Source organism: Anoplophora glabripennis, unplaced genomic scaffold (genome assembly GCF_000390285.2).
Source record: "Anoplophora glabripennis isolate ALB-LARVAE unplaced genomic scaffold, Agla_2.0 scaffold102, whole genome shotgun sequence".
Lineage (NCBI taxonomy): Eukaryota > Metazoa > Arthropoda > Insecta > Coleoptera > Cerambycidae > Anoplophora > Anoplophora glabripennis.
Window position 1 is genome coordinate 764095 of NW_019416316.1, and position 15992 is coordinate 780086.

Consider the following 15992-nt stretch of genomic DNA (forward strand, 5'->3'; position numbering starts at 1 on the left):
CTGCGAACTGGTTTAATTTGGGCAAAAAATTCAAGAGACATTTTTTTTTAGAATGAAACAGGCTATCGGAAATAATTTTTTAAATGGTAAAAAAATAATAAGACAAAAAATTACGTTGGAAATAAATTTTAGGGGTTGCGTTTTCCACCCCTTACAACCATGGGGTAAACCAAATAAATTACTGGCTAAGTGTCTTTTTGGTAGTAGAAAATGTCAGGTTAATTTCAATATTGTAACTTGTTTAGTGCTTGTGAAAAAAATTGTTAAACAAATTTTATGTACCCCCTTTAAGGGGCTGTATCTTAACAAGGGATGCTCCAATGAAGTTTCTTTATATGAAAGATCCTATCTTTTTTTCGATGAGGAATCACCCCCTTAAATGTTTTATACTTATTTAGTTACACCCTGTATATTGTAATAATTGCAAACTGTTTAATTTATTTTTAATATTAATTTAATAATTTTTATATATATGTATCAATAGTTTTCACTTTGTTAAAATAACTTACGACTCTATTTTTGATTTTTGAAGTAAAATTTTTATAGTTACCTAAATGAAAAATATCAAATTTCTTATTTTGCCATCGGAAAAAAAGTGCCACCCCAAATATTTTGGTTCAGGGCTTAAAATGATGTTCAAGTATTGTAGAAACAGGATATCTTATTGTTTTGGAGTGACTCAAAAATTTCATTTAAATTCGCTCAGGAGCACCGTGATGGGTAATCAAATCTGTCAATGGACGGTATCTGAGCATGATAGGTTTTTAAACAAATGTATCTTGATTATTAAAAAATATTTGTGACTTTCCATTCTGTAATTTGAAAACAATTTAAAGTATTTACCTATGTTTTATATCCTAGGTACTCAAAGCAACATATTCCTACATAACGGTTATCTATTGATGAATGCACACGCAGAAGGATTCTCCATTAATGTCAGTTATAATTATTTTGCGAAATACTCACACTAAGGCACATATATAGTTTACAAGCATTTTAACGAGAAAACTTTGCACTGTAAGACTTTATATTAGTATATTATACTCGTGGCTAATAAATGACTTAGCAAGCAGAGAAATATTTTTATTTATTTTTTAAACATCCTCCTCAGACCTAAAAATTCCTGACCCAAAATAAAATTACTACTGTTGTATCGCTTTATAAATATAAATAAGTTGAATTTCAGTAAAAATCACTATACAATTTCTTTGGTCGCGTAAGATTAACTAAGTTCTAAGCTTTGTTTGTAATATTTACATATACGCTACTATTCTGTAATAGGTCTCCATCAAAATAATTGTGCGGTTGCTTTTTATGTCTGCACAACTAGAGTTGCACACATAGGATGATTAAAGACTGTTTTGCAACCTCTTTTTGACAAATAGCGAATTTCTAAAGAATTGCTCAAATCCTTAGGAATGATTTAAATCCTTAGCAATTGTTTAACGGAAAAAAATGCTACCATTGTAATTATGTTATTTCTACAAGAACAACCGCTTCTCTTCTGTCTTGTCCTTTTATAAGAAAGCATTTAATTGACACCTGCGCTTGTGCAGTAAATAAACACGTTATGACTCTGATCATCAAGTTAATACCATTGATTAGCCGTTCGAACTTTACGTACGCGGAAGTTAAGCAATCAACACAAAGCAAGTCTAATTACATGAATAATACAATTTCCGGACGTGGCTTCTTGTTCGTCTACATTCTCTCTCTGTTCCTTAATAGCTGCTTCTTTAATCGCGATAGTTTCAAAATGAAAGCTATTGTTTATCCTTGACAATGTTTCAGCGGTAATTATTAGTTTCAAAGTTACTTTTGATAATAGGAAAGATTAGATGCTAAGTAGCTTTATGATGTGGAACAATGTATAGCAAATTTCTGTAGAGTAATTATCATTACCAGAGAGTTTTAGAACAAAAATCTATATTTTACTTACGCTGTATACCTATTTCATCGTCTCAATGTTTCAATTTGATCAGCGTTTTAATAAAATTCCACCTTTCTATTTATAACAAAAACAAGTTTTTGCACAGAACTGAATAGGTATACAAAAATCCATGTGGGTGGTAAGTGTATAAAAATACTTATATTTTATAACTTCCCACACGCGTGAATAGCGGGGATAACGAGATATTAGTTGTTGCTTTTTATTGAGTGTTGCATACTTATAATCCGTGCCAAATTTTAATTTGATATTTTTTGTCGTTGTTAATCATATCCGAGACTACATTTACAGAATCTTTTTACTTCAAACCAAAATAACTGTTAGCTGTAATCCCTATTACCTGTTCTCATTTAAGCCAACTTTTTTTTGAAGCGATAACCCAAAACAACATAAAAATCATAGATTTAACCTATTTATCAAGGTATATTTTACTTAATTTATTTAAATATCTGGAAATAACTGCAAGTGCGGACGAAAAAAGAAAGTTGCACACACTAAGAATATTTAACAGTATTAAAAGTGTCAAATAAATTATCTCTTATTTTTGTTCCTAAAGCCCGCTCCAGGTGAAGCGATATGTTGCCGATGTACGGTTATCACAACATAAATAGTATGTTTTAAATTCTTGTAGATATAAATTAATTTGTAAAGTATGAGGCCTCAAAATATTTTATGTTTTATTTTTTTCTGTTAATACAAAGTATTCTTTTGTTTGTCAATACATTTCCCTTAGCTACCAGACCCTAGCTGATCTGATAAAAATAACTAAATATTATATACAAAGATAGGTAATAAGATATAACTACAGGTAATAAGACAATCACAACAGCTAGTCCCCCTTCAAAAAAAATATATCAATTTAAAACGAATGTAACCTTTTTCTTTTGATAAATGCTACATGACGTGTTTTCTAAATTTTTTGCCAACATAAATGCAGGTTTGACTCTATCTAAGCTGAACACCATTTCTTTATTATCTTTGAGGATAGCTAATGTGTTGTCGAATCTCTTAATAATCTTGTAAGGGCCTTCATAGTTAGGTAATAAACAAGATTTAAGTTTTGGAGACCTATGTATTTACAGGTTAACAAGTCTGCGGAAATAAAAGGTTTATTATTTGAATAATTACTAGTCGTAGTAGGTTTAATATTAGCGAAAGCTTCTCGTAAACCAGTGAGTACAGGATAAGTGTCAATGCTCTGCTGTGAATTGATAAAGAATTCACCTGGTAGTGTTAAAGGTTGACCAATTTATTAATTTCTTTGTTGCGCGTATTCCCGGATGAGAAATTTTATGAAGTTCGTTAAATATTTTAAATCGAAAGTTTTTGGGAACATAAATTCTAGGTGAAGAAGAAACTTCGCACCACACTCATTCTTCAGACAAAGATATATTTTCTTGTTTCAACAAATATTTACAATTTGTGTTACTCTGATTTTTTAATAAAAAGATCTGGATCTTCCTGTTGATCTTGTCTTAGCAGTTCTAAATCAATAGTTTTGTGAGAATCTAAACTACTTAGCTCTTCTTCATATGTACTTGATAAACAATCAGCTACTACATTAGTTTTACCTTGTATGTGTCTGATATCTGAAGTAAATTGTGCAATGAACTCAAGATGTCTTATTTGTCGTGGGCTTTTTTGTGATTTTGAACTTAATGTATTTGTTAATGGTTTGTGGTCTGTGGAAATGGTAAGTTCGTGACCTTCCACTGCATATCTAAAATGTTTAATAGCTAGAAAAACTGCTAAGAGTTCGCGATCAAAAGTTGAATATCGAGTTTGTGTGGGCGTTAATTTTTTTGCGAAATAACTGATTGGTATCCACTTTCCATCATTTAATTGTTCTAATACTGCACCTACACCCGTATTCGATGCGTCTACAGTTAAAGACAACTTTCCATTGCTGATTGGATGTGATAAAATAGTTGCATTTGCTAACAGTGTTATTGCAGCTTGAAAACTATTCTCACATTCTTCTGCCCAATCATTTATGGATTTTTGTCTATTATTTTATAATGTAGTGGATAATTTATGTAATGGTATAAGAATTTGAGCAAAGTTTGGTGTGAATCTGCGATAAAAGTTTACCATTCCGATGAACCTTTGTAATTCTTTTTTTTTGGACGTGGAAAATCTCGAATTTCCTCTACTTTTGACTCTGATGGCAAGATTCCTTTTTCAGAAATGATATGACCTAAAAATTCTAACTGTGACATTCCAAATTGACATTTTGTTGGATTGATATTAATTCCATAAGAACCTAATCTTTCAGAAAGCTTTGTTAGATGTTCGATATGTGTAGTTTAATCTGAGCTTGCTACTAAAGTGACGTCTATGTACACGAAAACAAAATTTAAACCTGATACTACCTCATTAATAAATCTTTGAAATGTTTGTGCTGCATTTCGTAGTCCGAAAGGCATTCTAAGAAATTCGTAGAGACCGAAAGGAGCAGATTGTAAAAAATCTGCTTCTATTATAGGCTTAGTTACGTCAGCTATAGTAAAAACGTAAGGAAAATTACGTCTTAAACCTAAATTGACTTTTATAATTTTCTTTCCATAAATATGGATAATTGAACCGTTAGCAGCAATAAGAAAAGAGTCTTTATCTCATTCATAGATTTTAAAAACATCTTTACGATCTACAGAAATATCGGCTCCAGTGTTTATTAAAAATTCAAGCTTATTATGATTATCAAAAATGAAAAGGCGACGTGTTGACTTCTCCACATTGCTAGTCGCCGGAGCAATGTGATTTATTCGTTTTTTGTATGTGAAGCTAATACTGACATTTTCTAGCGTCTTTTTTAAATTTTTGGTGGAAATAACATAGTAAATCATTTGAATTTGACTTATGAAATCTATTAGGGGATTTACTGCGAGATCTATGCCTAAATTTGCATGAATTACAAGTATATGTGTTGGATGTTGAGACCTTATTAAATGAAGAAAATTGGTTTTGTAAAGCTGAGACTTGATTTTCTAATACTGATTGTTTTTGTGACAATGTTTGTAAAATATTCTGACAGTTGATTGAAAAATCATTAAATGCTGAAACTAACTGATTACCTGTTTTATGGACAACCTTATCTGACCCTGGTCTTGAAGTTAATGAAGATACATTGTTAAAATTGTGATTATAATTTGGTAATTGATAACTTTCCCAAATTTTGTCGGCTAAATCTACAATTTCATTGACACTTTCCTTACCCGATGCTGTAACTGCAACTAAAATTGGTTTCGGTAAACGCCTTTTCCACAATTTTAAAAGAAGATCTTGGCTGACAACTTGTGAACCTCATACAACGTTCATCATGTCTCTGAAAAACTCTGATGGCTTCCTATCGCCCATTTCTGATCCACTGAGAAGTTCATCTAAACGTTTTTCTTCACTCGCTGTTAATCTATTAATAATTATATCTTTAATGGTTTGATACAAATTTTGTTGCGGTGGCTTAGCTATAATATCAGATACATTAGTTACTACTTCTAATGGTAAACTAGATATTGTGCCTCGATTTGCGTAAACCAAATTTCTCGCTTTGAAATCCAAAATGGTGGCAATTTGAAAGAAAATATTTGATTACTATTGTTAATGTCATTGTCATTTTCAATAGTATTATTCTGAATTGAATTTGAAGTCATTTAGCAATTATTATGATATTTAAATATAAAATTTTACGTTACTGATAATGTAGGCAGAGAGTAACTGAGTAAGTGTCTTACCGTTGGTCGATTCAAGCTATATATATTTTTTAAATTGCTGCAAAATCTTGAATTATCTTCCTTATTCTCAAACTGCTTTTGCTTGTCCTGAAAACCGGTGATGATTTCGTGTTCCTCTTTGTCGGGCGTTTTGCTTCTGGTGAGGTTCTTCTTCGGCCACGTGGAATGTATTACGTCGGATGTATTATATGACTGTTTACTTTACTTTACTTTACTGTTTTCCCGTGGAAGTGAACAGAAAAGAGTTATAAGCGAAAAACATGAATTTACGTACAAATTATACAATTAACCACCCTATAAATAATCTTCCCCCCATTTTATGACTGTGGAAACTAATATGTCATTGTACATAATATTTAGCATCTATACTTAGTAATAAATTCAGCTTGCCGAAACAAAAATTCGCGAAATTGTCATTTCCCAGCTTATTTTGCTGGCCTATAAGAGCTAATAATACCTAATGACTGTAAACTATTTAACTAAACTTTTTATTCAAATTTTTTATATTATTCAATCCGACTTAATAATTATGCCAGTTTTGTATAGATGTTTCATATTGTCCAGATACTACAGAGAATTTGGAACGAAAATCAGGTACTTTTATTTTTCTTATACCCATTCTAAAATTTTCGAGTCCAAGATATATCGCATTTGTTTTAGTAGGAGAGGCGTACTAATGAAAACACCTAGCGTAAATCTTGTTTGATTATTACAGAACTCATGCACAACTACGAATGTCAAATCAAATAGTATTTGTCCACAAACTAACACAACAAGTCGGAGCTAAGTTAATTATAAATATTCATTGTGCTCGGTAGCTGTGTTCTACCCAGATGTAGAGTCCAGTTAGATTAACTTCCTCTGTTAGAAAGCAACATTCGCAATATATGAAATGCGAGTGGAGTCTGAAACTAGCCATTACCGCAAATTTCAATTGATAATAAATTAATATATAACCCGAGCAGTTGTTGACGGGAACTAGATTTAAACCTATGTTATAGTTAGATCGAAGTTTTAGTTAATTTTAATTAATATTTAAAGTATATATTGATATTGTACTACTATACTATACTACTGTACTACACTAAACTATACTATATTAAACTATACTATATATCCTTTTGTACAGTTCATTTCCAGGAGCACGGAATAAAGAACACGAGGTTACATTTTTGGTCACTGTTTGTGAATCACCCTGTATATTCAATCTCGAAAACATGATTGCAGGAGACCTACACTATACTAAACTTGTCCACCAATTGTTTATTTCTCTTAATGAATTTATGCAATATTTATCACTAATTTGGCACTTTAGAAAGATTTAATACAATTTAATTCCTAAGCTCTAGCCAATGAATTTTTCTGGCTACTTAACATTTGAATAACACTTATTGACAAACAATCATTTGTAGAATATGGCAGCTATACATCTAATAATTAAATTTTTATAACTGGTTTCTGGTTAAAGTTGTATAATTTTATAAATGTTAAAAAAAAGTTTCATGAAAATCCCGTTAATTTTTTTTTTACAAGAAAAATGTGTATACAATGTAAAAAGAGTATATTTATATCTTGCCACATTTAATATTTCATTTGTTTCCCTGATTTGACTTAAATAATTCTGCAAATGTTAATGGAGTAGCCCATTTAACCACTATCAGCTGCGCCAGGCCTGCTCGACTGAGATTGTTTTATTTAGATATTGGTTGCCTACGACCATTTTCTGGGCTAACTTAATTATTACTGGGAAAAGTTTTCTATAACAACGCAAGTTCCCTAATTAATGGGGCTTAAAATTAAATTAAGTTTCGTGGAATGTGAAAGAAAATAGGGAAAGTTATCTTACTAATTACATAATTGCATTAAACGGATTAATTCCAAATTAGTTGGTTATTCTGATAATAAATCCGTATTTCCCGGAATGAAATTTAAATTGGACGAAATTGGATTATACTTTTTGTGTTAGTATTTAAAATTATTTGCAACGAGGTACACGTTAAAGGGAAATGGGAGTGAAATACAACAACCGAATTAAATTAATTATTCCTGGAAATATATTTTATTTACGTTGGTAATATCTCGTTAGAGCCTGGCCGAAGAAAAAAGCAATATATAGACCTTATATTACAGTTCCTTATTTTGCGCAAATTTATTTAATTAATACATTTTCGTATGCTCAAGGTAGTAGATACTGGAAAACCGAAGAATGGGTAGCAAGTTTATAACATTGGCGCCTTCACCAGAACTAACAATAAAAAATTTTTTTGTTTTATATCATTGCAATATGTTTTATTTCCAACAGATTAATAATATCGAATTAAATTAATGATGAACGCAACTTTGAATAATAAAAAGCAATTAGCAGCATTCAGATAAAGGTATAGTAAAGGTACTTGTTAAAATCATGTGAGTCTCATCATCATCGCAGATATTATTAGCTGTTAAGATATATTGACCCAATAAGGGCACTTTTCTATAAATGTAGCGTAACTTATTAAAACCAGTAAATTTAAAGCTCTCCCTGAGAGAGATTAAATCATATCCGTTGGTCTTATACTAAACCTAAGCTTGAATACTATCTAGCATATGTTGTGTTCTGCTTATTTTTTTAATAGAAAATGTTTCACATGAAATATAGTTTTACACATGAAGTTTCTTAATAATAGTAACATAATGATATTGTAAAGTAGAAGAAAATGCAAGGTGATTAGAACGTGGCAAATAAAATTAATACACTTAAAACTGTAACATTCTTTTTTATTAAATAAAGTACTTGAGAGAAATCAAGCATTTTTCATGCATATTGGACATTGGCGAAAATATAAAGGTAAAGGTAGAAATGAAATAATTCATTTATAAGATAGTCCTTTCATTTCATTAAGGTTAAAGGTTAAAGCTCATCCTCGAATAATATAGGTACAAAATAAAAGAGCTATATACAGAAACTGAAATTAAAGTATAGTAATATGATAAATCTGTGCTCATATATTTCTTTTAAACATACTAACTAAATTTGATCCTGATTTGTAATAGGTATTATTTTATTTAAAGAGTAAATCATTCTGTAAATAATTCTTTGCATTACAATCTAGTTTTACTATACATAACGGTTAAACATAGTTTTTGTGAATATTTAGACAATAACCTGAGTTTTATTTGAAATAATATCAATACTATAATTCTCATTTATTGACACCACGAAGAACCCATTCTTTTTGTCGATAGATGCTAAAAAGAAACTTTTCTGAATCGGTTTTGTTACTGTACTGATATCCTCCATTTTGAAATAGGAGACTATAATGTATTTATTAAGCTCGTTTTAGTTTAAAATAAAACGTTCCTTATCATTAATTATATCTGCGAGCAATGTCCTGGATATAGAAGATGGCAGAAAGCTACTTGTATTGCTCCACAATTCCCCTTATATGTAAAGCGTCAAAATGATTTAACTGTGCCAGGGCAGCATTGATATTTTCCATACCCTTGAGGCAGTATTACGAAATTATTTCTAACTTAAGGAGGTATATCGGGGTCCGAGGGAAATGAGTATCGCAAGGGGGGTCCTATGCTTTTCTTATGGAACTAAAACTCGCTACCAACTTGAAAACATTAAATTCTATTGAAATTATTTGCGATAAACTTTATCTATATAACAAAAAAATCTACTCAATATGCAGATAACATACATATTTAAAATTGACAACATAATAATATCATATTTAAGTAGTTTTAAATTATATTAAATGAACGCATAAAGATTATGTAGATGTGGCAACAGCGCTAATAATTGACTAGCAGTTGTATGCGTACGCGTTCAAAAATGTATTGTGTGTAAACTATGTAAAATATAATTATTATATATAGCAAATATATCGTATTATCCTCGCGAAGATTTGTATCCTTTATTTAAAATCATGTGAACTGGTAAAACAACGAGAAAATAATTATGTTAATTTATTTCTAAAGAAATGAAATGACACTCGCGCCCATCTCTCGTCCAAGTCAAAGAAAGTGTCGGATGCAATTTTGAAGGTTCTGTGATAGAAATTACATTATTACTCACTGTTCGTGTTTTTCATCTCTATTTTAGTAATGTTACAAAAGTTTTGCAACTATAACTAATTTTTTAGATATAAAGTTTGCTAAGAAATATTTATGTTCCTTTATTATTCTGTACAAATGCTTTTACCTCAAGTATTACTAATTATATTAATCAAGTAAAGAAAACTTTATGTAACCCTAAATATTGCTGGGTGATGATTACGATGTTTTTATAAACCAATAAATATATTAAAAGGATTTATCAACTGTAATTTTTATTCTAATAAATTTAATATATCACAGCTTCCTAGCCTTTTTTTAATTAATTTAGTTTTTTGTAATGTTTTTAACATTACAAAAAATAATCTGTTGTGGATAATTTATTGTTGATAACAATGTACATGGGATTTAGGAAAAATGTTTGAAATCAATTTCGTTTTTATCAAATGTATTCCCTCCTTGCTGTCAGCTGATTGCGACGTTGCCACATTAATCCTCAAGTCAGACAGAAATGCAATTATTGGTTTCTCTTTCTAATTAATACAGCTGTACTATGTTCAAAACTTACATTAGTTTTACATTATAAGTAAGATAATACTGTGTACTATCTATGGAAAAGTTTTGTTTCACAATTTCTACATTTTTTCTCAGTTATGGGCAAAAAAAGAGCCACACCGTTCATCTTCGCCGTATAAGCCTATGTTAAAATTAACAACTTTCAACAAAAATGTCTCAAAATCTAGATTCAAAAAAAAATTCAAAAAAATATGACGTACAGACTAGAGGGAGCACTGCGTAATGCGCTATATAAATTTCAAGTACATCTGTGCATTTTAATAAACCCGATATATCTCCTTAAGTGTGTTTGTCGTAGATATAATATATTTGTTTTATGATATATTACAATTTTGCCTATATTTATAGGGATCCCTGGATTCCTCCCGTTGAGTAGGTGTAATATGACATTAATTTTACTTGCAGTCACATAGTTTATTATTTTTCTAATACAACACGATGTATCCGTGCACCTGTTGGTGAAATATTAAATTACAAGCGAAATACAGTACATGTCAAAGCTAAAAAAAAATAAGCGTGTTACAGGCATGTCACAGTGGCAAAGTTGCGATGCATGTGAGCACGTTCGCATTTTCAATCATTTTTTTCGTGAAGCGTTATAGTTTTTTGATCCAATGAAGGCTTATTCCATGCAATGACGATATTGCTAATAGTTCGCCCCATCTACGAAAATGAGAATGATGGCGCCGACTGAGGTTAACGCTGAAAGTAGTTCCTCGTGTAAAAGGTGTAAATCAAAGCCTGTTAATGGTCTTAAATGTTTAAACTGTGGTACTAGTTTTCACTTAAGTTGTGCGAAATTGCTAAATGTGGAAATTTTGGACAGCAACACGGTGAGATGTTGTGAAAATGAGGTACATTCTGATAATGCAGCTTTCTTTGACGCTGTAAGTGCTATTTCGGGCGAAGACAAAAAAGTGGATATTCATATATTTAATTATGTCATTGGGCTGAAAGATGCTATAATTGTGGAATTGCGTGAGAAAATCCAGTTGCTAAATAAACAAATTGAAGTGATTAATTCGTGTAATTGTGTAGTGAAGGTTTGCACGCAAAAAAAGCAGTTGCCTGNTATATTTTTTTTAATCCTATCAAATGTCGGACAATGTTCTTCTATACCGGAAATCTAAACATGTCTATCCCCACTTCTAACTGTTGAGTATATGTTTCTCGTAATATCAGCAGTTAATAAGTAGCCTTGTCTATGGGTTAGATTTTTTTTTATCGCCATTATTGAAAAAGAAACAAAAAAACATTGAAGAAAAAATAAAACCGTACACTCATGGCGAAGTCTAGCTAAAAGCTATTCCACTTAACCACGAATGAACGGTAACAAATGAGATCACTGGAACCAAAGCGAACATAATACAATTACATATTAAGAAAGAAGAAAACAAATACATTTTTTAAAATTCTTTATTAACTGAGCAGGAAAGCTTTGAATTTCCTCTTAAATTTCAACGAATTTAAATGTAGGAGTTCTTCCGGAAGTGAATTTAATAGCTTAACAGCATTGTATGTAAAAGAGCGACGCAAGAGGGCAGTGTGATGACGGGGCATGGTTAGTTTAAACTTATGATGAATATTAACTCCATGTAGGTATAGAAGTTTTAAATATATAAAAGATTTTTGTAGTATTTTCTTTATATAGTCTCTAAGGCTGAAGTCAGAATCTAATGTAATACCCAAATTTTTAGTAGAGTAAACATAGGGCAAACGCACATTATCAATGGCTATAATCAAATTTAATATGACTTCTGCTGCTAAAAAGCATTAATTGTGATTTAGATGGATTTAATTTCAATTTTTGTGTTCTGCAGAGAGTTTACTTAACATTATGTAAATCACGGTTAATTGTTTCCATAGCATGTATATAGTCCTTTCGCTCAAAGTCTAAATAAATTTGAATCAGCGAATGCTTGAATCTTACAGTTCACAATAGATTTAAGGATATCTGATGTGTAAATTAAAAACAACAGCGGACCAAGAACGGTTCCTTGTGGTACACCAGAAATAATATTTGTCAGTTGAAAATTTATTGTCACTAAGATTTCTTTGTGAACGATTAAATAGGTATGATTTCATCATTTTAAGTGACAATCTGTCAAAGCCAAAGTATTTCAATTTAGAACAAATTGACTCGTGATTGATAATATCAAAAGCCTTCGAGAAGACCAGCAAAACCAGCGCACAGTCTCTTCCACAGTCATGACCTTCAATAATATTTTAAGTAATTTTAGCTAGTGCTACAGAGGTACCAAATCCCTTCCTAAATTCACACTGACAATCAGGTAAAATTTTATTAGTATTTACATAACTGTACATTTGCCGATATAGAATTTTTTCAAATATTTTTGAAAGTGCAGGAAGAATACTTATAATTCTTAAATCTGAACAAGTGGATGGATTAGGAATCTTGGGAAGAGGAATACCTATAGAAACTTTCCACGACTGAGGTAAATATCCAGCTTCGCTGGATATTTACCTCGGGATCGATCGATAAATGGACTGCAGTATTTTAACATAATAGATGATATCTCATCAACACCTTTACTACAACTATTTAAATAATAATTAACTTCAGATACTGCCGCAACCCGGAAAGAGAAACTAATATCATTGTTAAATGTATTAATTTTGTAAAAATCAATTTATGTTGCACAGCTAGAATTGTTTTGTAAAAATTAAGAAAAATAATGTTTTAATTTATTAGACAATTCACTTTATTACATCGCACACTCAGGTCACTAAGTGCACTCCAAGTTTTGTGCGGATCATTATCTCTTGTGAGTGTGTTTAAATAATGCCTTTTCTCACTTATAATGACAGACACAGCAAAATTTCTCAGTCGTTTGTATTGCAACCAATCTTCTTCGCTTTTAGTTCGCTTAAACTTTTGTAAAGCATGATCCCTTTGCGCTATGAACATTTTTTACTTAACGAACGATTGCAAAAACCGGCGGTATAGGCGTGGATGCTAGACAAGGGTATCTGTCAAGGCGTAACAAGAAAACGAAACCCAGAGTAATATCAAGAAATTAATTAATTAAAAGAGTAAATGGATGCACGGCGGTTAACGCTGGCAAGTAAGAAGAGGCGTAGCGGTAAATTAGAAATAAACTTTTAATGTCCGTAATTTCAGGCCACTAAATTGAGAGTAATTGCTGTTGGAGAATCGGTTTAAATATAGGACCACTGAGCTGAAACTTTAACTTGTACGCTGCCAAGGTGAAAAAGTCTCGCGTGATGCAGACAGTGTTGTAATTTATAGCGGTTATTATTCTTCACTGCAAGTTTGGTGCATTTGTCAAAAAAGTGCATTGCTGGAGAGGCGATTGTTGAGCTATGCGATACTGCAACCCATGAGGAGTAAAAAATATTATATATTGCGAACAAGGCATTTATTATGTCAGTTTTTTACAAGCGATAACGCAATAAATAACTGGAGTGTCATATATCACTGCCGAACGTCTATATTTAAAATCAAGAAACATATTATGTAGGATGTCCCGAAGAACATTTTCCCACTATGCAAAGGAAAATTTCGTCCCACTATCCAATCTGAGCTACAGAGTCGTCTCCAGTTGAGGGAATCTAGATCACGCTCCACGTGAAACGAAAGGCGCGGAGCAAAACCAATTACGTTAGTTTCGATTTCTCTCGGAGCCCTTCACTAAGATACCAAATGCACCCAATCACCAAAGCTGCATCACACAGTACCGATTCCTGTGGCGGAGTGAACGCGGATGATGCGCGGAGGGAGCGAAAAAGTCACCCTTGTTTCGAAATTAGAACTGGAGAACAACAACATGCAGACAAACCACCATACTAAATCATACAAATCGAGAAGATTCTAAAGACCGACAAAATTTAGAAAAACCAAATGTCTAATCTAAGACGAGAATTACTACAGGACATCTGCGGAGTCATCATAGGAAGTGTTCGAACATCGATTCTGGTACCTTACAACTGATTAACCAGGGACGGATACCTGGCCAGTGCTTACATGTTGTACACTTGAAATTTAATGCTTATTGTATTATATATGTCCAGTCAAGTATTTTGATCATATATTATTGTACCTATATGAATTATTCTAAGTAAATCAAATTTCTACAATTAATTCAAAACGTGAAAAATTTTCAAACTCTTTGCAAGCACATTACTCTGGCCTAGATCTTATATCTAGTTGCCCAAATGCCCACTGAAGAACTACACAAGTTTCAAGTAACTTCCAAATCTAAGGACCTACGCCAAAATATTTTAATACAAAAGGGTTCGGTTGAAAGCCTCAGAAACCAGTACTATCCCGAAGATGTATCCAGTGTGGTTAAAGATGAATAAATTGGGATGTGGACCCTAGAAAAACATCTCGTCACCGTTGGAGGACGACTGACAAGCGTGGAGTATTGTTACTCAAGCATCCGCTGAGGATAGTTGCAAGCAAGCAAAAGACGAAAATCCCAGCGCCGTACGCAATAAGCGAAAATTTGATGTAAACAATAAACCACGATAATAAGAGCACTATAAAAATCACAGTGATACTGAATAAATATCCATTTGTAAAATCAAATAGACTGAAACGACTTCGAAATACTCAAGATATATTTTAATAAATATACTGCAGTTGTACAGCTATGTAGTGTCTTTAAACGTAATAATTTCAAATTCGTTTTCTAGAAATCAGTAAATATTTTGGTATAACTTTTTTGGTGATATCGATTCTATTTTTTGTGGCGCATTTTATCCTCCATTTCTGGATTCTCATTTAAGAAAATTATTTTTTCAATGTTCGTTTTTTTTTCGAAACGATCACTTCTTTGTTCGATGCACATTTTTGTAACCATCGGATAAGATAGCTTCTAACAAAATAACGTAACAGAGAAAAACTGAAAAACCGTGCTAATATGAATTGAATTCTGTATCGTTCAATAAGTTTTTTATTTTTCCATTATTTGCTTCTACCATATTTTGCAGTTCGAATATATACGGACTTTTTATTAAAGATACGCTTAATTAATTTTAAATTTACAGAGTTTGATTTTCGTATAAAGCATGGAGATCAAACATGCATTTCACGAACAAAGTAATATCGTGTAAATACACGATATGCAATATACTACACAAAAGCAGAAACCTGTTTTACAGAGCTTATAATTCAAAAATATTTGACCTTTCCTTTTAAATAATGAAATTTTAACAATGCTAGGTTTATTAAATTTAACTGAGTTGTCAAAGGTTTCGGTTTTCAGTTACTAGTCAGTGTCGTTGACTTTGTCGCAAATGTGATTTTATTTGAAGCTATATATGCACGAATTTCTATACTATTCAAGTTGTTGAACGCTAAAGTCTAATTAATTTTCGTTTAAACTGTTATTCTAATAATTTATAGTCTTTACTAACTTGGAAATTATTCTTTAAAAGACATCTCTACCATACTACATTCTACCATGTGACGCAAAATAGTAAAACTTCTTACAAATATAAAAATCTAAAGGATTTAAGTCTGGAGAACAAGAAGACCATGGAACCGAACCAGAACAACCTATTCACACAAGGAAATTCAGTACATGAATATACAGGGTGTTCTAGAAGTCCGTCAGGAAACTCCGAGAGGTGATTCTACGCACTAAAATAATAGCATTATGTAATAAAAATTTTTTTCGAATTGTTAATTGTTTGCAAGTTACAGCTTG

At 31.5% G+C, this 15992-nt stretch overlaps 1 protein-coding gene across 1 annotated transcript in view; it reads left to right on the forward strand.

The window, feature by feature from the left end:
• Window positions 1–942, forward strand: part of LOC111691366 (odorant receptor Or2-like) — a 4682-nt gene extending 3740 nt beyond the window's left edge. The window contains exon 5 of the mRNA XM_023454061.1: window positions 862–942. Coding sequence (XP_023309829.1) covers window positions 862–903 — 42 coding nt within the window. The 3' untranslated portion in view covers window positions 904–942. The remainder of the gene's footprint in view (window positions 1–861) is intronic.
• Window positions 943–15992: the final 15050 nt, after the last annotated feature.